This window comes from Halichoerus grypus, chromosome 7 (assembly GCF_964656455.1).
Source record: "Halichoerus grypus chromosome 7, mHalGry1.hap1.1, whole genome shotgun sequence".
NCBI lineage: Eukaryota > Metazoa > Chordata > Mammalia > Carnivora > Phocidae > Halichoerus > Halichoerus grypus.
Genome location: NC_135718.1, coordinates 30230225 through 30237933, shown reverse-complemented (window position 1 = coordinate 30237933; position 7709 = coordinate 30230225). Strand labels below are relative to the sequence as shown.

Genomic DNA, 7709 nt, shown 5'->3' with positions numbered 1-7709 from the left:
TCTGGTGGGGGACGGTCCCTTTCTCTGATGTCTGAGAGCCTTTGGACCAGAGAAGTGTGAGGTGGACATATTCCAGATGTCCAGGTGAGAATGGATGTCAGCTTAAGACCAGCGCTGCTCTCCTCCAGGGCCAGGAAAAGGCCAGGAGGCCCGGGGTGGACCCTAGGGCAGGAGAAAGTAGAAAGAAAGGGGCCCAGCGAGAGGCCGAGAGAACGCTCCAGAAGACAGCTTTCCCCTCCGAGGCTGGACGGGAGCCAGGGAGGCAGGGCAGGCAGGATGGCCCCAGATGTGCCAAACTTGGCCCGGGCGGCCAGAGCGGAAGGCCCGCGGTCGGCCCGGAGGGGGCTGGCGGGGGGGTGCCCTCTGCCGCGCCCCGGGGAGGAAGGAATCCGAGCTGGGAGTCTGGCGCCGGCAGGAAAGGGGGGCCGGAGTGGTGAGCGAGGCCCAAAAGAGATGGCAGAAAGCCGGGAGAAGCGAGTGGGGGTGGAGACGGGGAGGGGAAGCCAAAGGGCGGGTAGGAGTGGTGGAGACAGGAGGAGAGAAAGAGAGGAGGGCTGGAGGGAGGAGAGAGGGGAGGAAGGGTGGGGAGAAGCGGAGAGGAAGCGCGAAGAGGCCTCGGAGGGACGCGAGGAGGCCGCCGCGGGCGAACCGGGCACGTCGGCCGGGCCACCCCCGCGAGCCGGGCGCCGCCATTCCGCTACTCGGGGCGCCGCCGCCGCCGCCACCGCGCCCGGGGGCCATGCTCCCGCCGCCCCCGCGCCAGCCGCCGCCCCAGGCGCGCGCGGTCCGCGGGGCGGTGCGCCTGCACAGGGCCTTCCTGCGCGGCCCGCTGGGCGTGCTGCGGCTGCTGCAGCTGCTGGCCGGCGCCGCTTTCTGGATCACCATCGCCACGAGCAGGTACCAGGGCCCCGTGCACTTCGCGCTCTTCGTGTCCGTGCTCTTCTGGCTGCTGACCCTGGGCCTCTACTTCCTCACGCTGCTGGGCAAGCACGAGCTGGTGCCCGTGCTGGGTTCGCGCTGGCTCGTGGTCAACGTGGCGCACGACCTGCTGGCGGCCGCGCTCTACGGCGCCGCGACGGGCATCATGATCTCGCAGACCCAGAGCCACAGCTACTGCAACCTCAAGGATTACCAGATGGCCTGCGCCTACCACGCCTTCCTGGCGGCCGCCGTCTGCGGAGGCCTCTGCCTCGGCCTCTACCTGCTCTCGGCCCTCTACGGCTGCTGCCGCCGCTACCAGGGGGAGCAGGAGGTGGCGTGAGCCGCTGCGCCGCGGGGCGGGGACCCTCCCGAGACCGGCGCCCCCGTCCTTCCTGCCGCCGCCGCCCCGCGCCCGTGCGCCCCGGCACCCACCCGTTGCCCTGCGCTCCCGCCCGCGCCCCGGCGCCCTGGCCCACAGTTCCCGTCCGACGGCAGAGCCGCCGCCTAGAGTCCGGCCCGCCGCGCCGCCCGCGCCGGTTCCTGGGACCCGGGCAGGGCCGCCTCCGAGGAGCGGGCCCCCACACACCCTGGCTGTCCGAGGAGAAACCTCGCGCTTCCTCGCCCCCTTCCGTGCCGAGAGCGAGACGTGGACAGGCGCCGCGTAGATCCGGGGGAGGCTCCCAATTGGAACCAGCCTTCTGGCTGCGCCACTGCCCTCTCCCGCCCCGATGTCGGAAGAGCACCCCTGTCCCCTGGCCCCTCTTTCAGCCTCGAGCGCTGTGAAGGGCAGCCTCGCATCCGCGGGGAGAGCTGAGGACAGGCCTCCACTGGTCTCAGGATGAGCGAAGAGTTTCATTTCAGCTCGGGGTTGTGAGGGCATCCTGCGCAGTCCGCTCTCTGATGTTGGGTGGGGCCCGTCTGCAAAGGTGAGGATGGATTGGAAAGGCCCGCGGGCTGCACCTTTGCACGTTTGGAGTCTTCTCTCGCCTCTGCCTGCTCCGCCTTTGTCCTCGGGGTTCTTGGAGGCCAGGCCCAAACGCACACTAGTTTCTCTGGTCTCACCTTCCCAGACTTCCTCTCACGGGCTTCTGCTCCACCACCCCCACCTCCCAATATCTTTTTGCATTAGGGATCCCACAGGACCCTAAAGGAATGTCAAGGTGAGCCTCACCCCTTGCTCTTGGGAAAGCCAGAATAAGATTAGATCCCCGTTTCCGGATTCCCATTAGAACCACCTTTCCAGACTCCCAGTCCAGCACTGTTTACATTAAAGCAGTGGGTGTTCCCGGGAACCCTAGCTCTGGAGCTACCCTCCAAAAGAGGGTTTCAATGCCAAATGGGTTTGTCAAGGTGCTATCTCGCCTTCTTGGAGATTCACGATGCTCATTAGCATATCAAAGACTCTGAGAAGTCCCATTATAAAAGAAGCCCAAGTAATTTAGTTTACGGTGTTACCTGCCTCTGGACCTGGACCAATTAGATTTTGCCACCTAAGACTTCGAAGCATCCCTGTGCTGGCTTGGCTGTCATTCATTCCTAAGGGATCCAACTCATTGGCTATGGTATGATTGAAGATCTGGAGTGCTCCTTCTCTTTCCCAGGGAATTTCTCTAGCAGGGGGAGGGCTTGCCTCAGTGGGGGAGAAGATAGCTGTCCCTGCCAGGCCCGCAAGAGACCTGGGAATTGGTGGACCTGAACATTCCTCTACATTGAAAAATGAAGTCAAGGTTATCCAGATGGCTTCCCAGTCAAAAGCAACATTGCCTGTAAGAGATGCTGGCATTGACCGTGAGCAACTGGCAGGAGTGGGTCTCACTCAGTGAAGAGAGAAGAAAACTCCAAAGTTGGGGTGAACAGCTGGCCCAGCCTCTGTTAGGTAAGGTGCTTCTTGACTTTCTGGAGGGGTCATAGGCCTTTGAATAAAAAACACAGAGCCCCTTTTGCTGAAAGATAAGGGGTTTTTATTCAGGGAGCAAGTGGGAGGGGTGACCATCACAATGCCCAAAGGCTTGTACCAGTTCAGCCTTTTTTCTGCATCCTGCAAAGGTCTGCTCTTGGAAAAAGCTCAGCCCTGTCTGGATTAGAAACTAGAATAAGGGGAGGCCAGAATGTGCTTTGGGGAGCGTGTTTTTAAAGCTTAGGTAGAGAGGGTGAGGCTTTTCTGTTGTAGCTATGAAGATCTGGGAGCTGCACAGTGCGGAGCATGGAGGCATTTATGCGGGGCACTGCTTGGAGCACTTAGACGTATTTCTTTCATTCTTTCGGCCCTACTGAGGTGAGTTGTGTTCTTGTTCCCTAGGAGGCAGAGGAGTGACAGAGAGGTTAAGTACCTTGTCCAGAGCCTCCCAGACGGTGTGACGGGTGGAGCTAGGATCTGGACTCTGGCAGTTCGGCCTCCTCAGGACGGGGCTGTACTCTCTAGAGTAGGGGGTCAATACATGTTAAAGACTGTTCATGTGGCTACTTTAAAAACAACCGTGGTAAAACATACATAGCATAAAATTGACCATGCGACCATTTGAAAATGTACGGTTTGGTGGCCTGAAGTAGGGTCACACTGTTGTGCAGCTGTCACCACTATCCAGCTCCAGAACGTTTTTCATCTTGCAAGACTGAAACTCTGTATCCGTGACAACGGTGGTTATTTTTGTTGTTGTCGCTACTGTTATTTTCTCTCCTTCGGGAAATCCTAGAACACTGAGCCCTTCACTGTCTCATTTAGGCTGGAGTCCGGCCGCCTTCCTCCAGGCGGGACACCTGTTCTCTCAGCCCCCACCACTCGTGCCGGCCAGAGCGTGTGGCTGGCCTTTGCTGGGATACTTGGAGGTGCCTCGGATGGCCTATGACTTTGGTTCTTCTGTTGCAGGTTTCCACGTTGCTGAGGCCACGGAGATTCCCGTAGCGGTCATGCCGACCTCTCCCAGGGCTCGCTTCCCTTGGCAGGGGACAGCATTCTGGGCTGGGCCAGCAGAGGGCTACAGAGTGGGGAGAGTGGACGACCTCTGCCCGGCAGCTTCCCTTCAACATTGTCCAGTGGAAGATCCAAGATGCGTGAAGATTCATTTTACCGTCACACAAGAGAAATTCTGATTCTCCTTGTGCTGTGACTTGGGCCCAAGATTCCAGACCCGGCAGCTTCCCTTCAACATTGTCCAATGGAAGATCCAAGATGTGTGAAGATTCATTTTACCTTAACGCAAGAGAAATTCTGATTCTCCTTGTGCTGTGACTTGGGCCCAAGATTCCAGACCCAGCAGCTTCCCTTCAACATTATCCAATGGAAGATCCAAGATGTGTGAAGATTCATTTTACCTTAACGCAAGAGAAATTCTAATTCTCCTTGTGCTGTGACTTGGGCCCAAGATTCCAGACACATGGAACTGAGCTATGCACCTCCGTGCCTTAAACAATGCGTTTTAGCTCCAGCTTTTGTTCCTTTTCTCTTTTTTCAGATCACCATTGAAGTTGCATCCTCAGCTCAGAACCAGCCCCCTGAGGATCTCTTCTTAGCCCCCCCAGCTCATGGTGCTCTGTCTGTGGTCAGGTGACCTTACTCAAGAGTAGATGTCTCCTTGGCCTTCATGGTACCTATCCATTCAGATGTGCCTGAAACATTCCAGAGCTCACTGGCTCTTCTAAATGTGCCTTCCTGCTTGGCGTCCAGCTGCTTCTCCAGATGTGAGAAGGACATGTAAAACAGCCCCCACACCCATTCCCTCCTCCCCCTGAGACCCTGTACCATAGGAATGGCCACCTGACCTGGCCCAGAATTTTTGAATACTGGAGCCAGCCTCCTTGGCCTCCCTCATTAGACTCCAGGACTCAGTCCAGCTTGAGACCACTGTGGACTCCTACCAGTCCAAAAGTCTAGGACCACTTGCGGATCCAAGAGAGGATTTTTCTAGTGTTCTACAAAGGCCAAAAGAGAGGGTGGGAGTGGGAGGGGTGTGGGCCAGTAGCGAGAGGGGACCGATGTGCCTCATTTAATAGTTTAGTGGTGGTTACTAATTTGCTTTTCGGAATAAAGTTTGGTTTGTCTGATGTTGGTGTATATGCCTTCTTTCCTGGCCCCCTGCAGTAAGCCCATGTACTGGGTCTCCCAGCCTCTCTCCATCCTCTTCCGATTTCCTTCTGGGAGGGGAAAAAAAATGAGTTCACAGGTTTTCAGTGCATTAGGGCAGGACACAGGAAGCAGAGGGAAGAAAACTGCCTGTGTCTGCCCCTGACAAAAGCTGGTGGGAATTGCAGAGGCTCCTAGCCCAGCTCTCAATGACCCCTCTGTTTTTGGAAGCTCCACTCCCTGATGGGCAGGCACAGAATGACTATGGTTATGGAGCCAAAGGGTCCTGATCTAGTCTGACTCCCTTACTTTGCAGAAAGGGAAATGAGCCCCAGGGAGGAGTGGTGCCTTGCCTGGTGTTACAGAGCTGCGAGGGGGTTGAGTGGGGTCTCCTGGGGTTCAGGCTCCGATGCAGACCATACCACCTGCTCTGGTATTGCCTCCTGGACACACCCCACCTGGTTTCCCCGGATTCCAGCTACAGCCTGATGAATAGGTGCTTTGGAAAGAGCAGGAAAGCAGAGTTAGCAGGCTTCCTTGCCAGTTCCTCCCTCCTGTGCCCCAAACCTCAACTCTGCAGCCAGAACATAGAATTCTACGGGCAGATCTCAGAACTCACTTAGAACGGCTCCAGGCAGGGATCGGATGCTGGGCGTGTTGCACACCCACTATCTTCCAAAGCACCCTCCCCGGCACGATAAACACACACACGCACCCTCTTCTTCATGGTTTGGATTTCCAGGGTGGAGGAAAATGCCAAGGACCCTGCCTTATTCCCCTCTTCCCTCTGTGTCTATTCATGAATTTTGCGCAAAATAAAAAGTGGCCTCCCTTTATGCAAAGGCTGGCAAGCCCCCTGCTCTTGCAGCTCTGTGGAGAATTTTGCAATTGAAAACATGTTCCTACTTGTGTGACCTTTTTTGATCCAGTTAACAGTCTTAATAGTTGGCATTGTCACCCCCATTTAATAGGGGAAATAGAGCCTCAGAGAGGAGAAGGGCCTTGTCATGGTCACACAGTTGGCTAGTGGCAGGACTGGGACTGGAAGGCAGATGTTCTCTCACTCCCCTTGGCAGCTGGTAAGTCCTTGTGGTCCTCTGGCAGGCTCTGAGGTTTAGGTGGAGTTTGGTTTTCATTCCTGCAGATCAGGTGTTCAGGACTGGTCTAATCTGACATTTCCTGTTTATTGCTGGGGGCACTTTGAAATAAGACACGGCTCTTCAGGGACATAATTGAGTCTGGGGAATCTGAGGGATTTGCTCATTTATGTTTATTATTTTTCCTGCTTTTCTATGGATGGGGGTGGGGTGGTCAGTGGTGAGAAAGGAAAGCTAATAAACCTACATTTTTGCAGGGATAAAAGGAAAGAGGGATGTGAGAGAGAAAGGTCTGGTTAGCGCTATTTATTCATGTTTGTATTGTTTCGTTTGTTACAGTAGTTATTTGTTAAATAAAATACCTATATATATCCATTAAAATATAATAACAATATATACCCATTAAAAATTAAACTGTACAGAAGGGTACAAACTAAAAAGAGAAGCCATTCAATCATCCTAATCTCAAACGCTAGAGATAAACCATTGTTAACTCTCCCTTTTTTTTTTTAAGGGTTTTATTTATTCATTTGAGAGAGAGAGAGCATGAACGGGGGGGAGAGGCAGAGGAAGAAGCAGACTACCCGCTGAGCAGGGAGCCAGATGTGGGGCTCCGTCCCAGGACCTGGAGATCATGACCTGAGCTGAAGGCAGACGCTTAACCGACTGAGCCACCCAGGTGCACCTTAAATCTCCTCTAATTTTTATAACTAATCAAACATACATGGATATGTGTGTGTGCACGTGCGCACACACACACGCACACACACATATATACATTTGACTCTTTTACAACTTGCTGTTTAAAATTAATGATAATATAGTTCTAACCCTTTCTAAATGTCCATATAAATAGTCGGGGACTACAAGAATTTTGTGTACTTTCTGGAACGTTTATAACTTTCCCACATTGGTTAACTTTGTCACTCCCTTGGCTGCTTCCTGTAGAAATCTTAGTAAAACCCATAAAAGGGGATGGGTTCTTTTTTGCAGATGAGTAAATAGAGGCTTAGGAGGGGAAGTGAAGTGACTCTCCAAGTCTGTGCCAAGAGTAGCAGGGAGCGGAGGGAGCACTGGGGTGGCCGTATTCCACCTCATAGCCAGTCTTGGGGGAGAGGAACGCCCGGGACCAGTGGGGGCAGCTGAAAAGAAGTGAGGAGGGCCTGAGGCTCTCTGGGTCCTGTAAGGCAAGGGAGAGGTATGCTGAGGTGGCCAGAACCCAAAGGAGAGCACCTGACATAGCCAGCAGGAGGGTGCCGACCACCCACAGCAACCTCAAGCTGTGGAAATCCCAGTCAGGCTCCTAATCAGAAAGCCCTTTCGCCCTCCCTGTTCCATGACCCCATTCCTTTGGAACTGGATGGCTATTTGGGATCTTGCTGGCACCAGGGCTGTGACATTCTTTCCTCAACACTGAGGTGAGGGCACGCTCCCAGAGGCCGTGCCTCTGCAGATTCCTCTCCATCTGCCAGAGGTGGGAAGCAGCTTCTCCTTGCTGCCATCTCCAGGGGTCCTGCAGGGGGCGCTCTGATGCCCCAGTTGTAAAGCATTTCTGAGTCCGGTTTGGCAAGAGGGGAGAAAGGGAACTAACTTTATGAAGTGTCTGCGGTGAGTCAAGAACAAGTCGGGTG

At 54.7% G+C, this 7709-nt stretch overlaps 1 protein-coding gene across 1 annotated transcript; it reads left to right on the top strand.

Annotated features, from left to right (window-relative positions):
• Positions 1–385: 385 nt before the first annotated feature.
• MARVELD1 (MARVEL domain containing 1) lies at positions 386–4962 on the top strand. The gene is made up of 2 exons (XM_036111569.2): positions 386–2797; positions 3788–4962. The coding sequence occupies exon 1, from the start codon at positions 740–742 to the stop codon at positions 1259–1261; it is 522 nt and encodes a 173-aa protein (XP_035967462.2). The 5' UTR covers positions 386–739; the 3' UTR covers positions 1262–2797; positions 3788–4962.
• The last annotated feature ends 2747 nt before the right edge of the window (positions 4963–7709 follow it).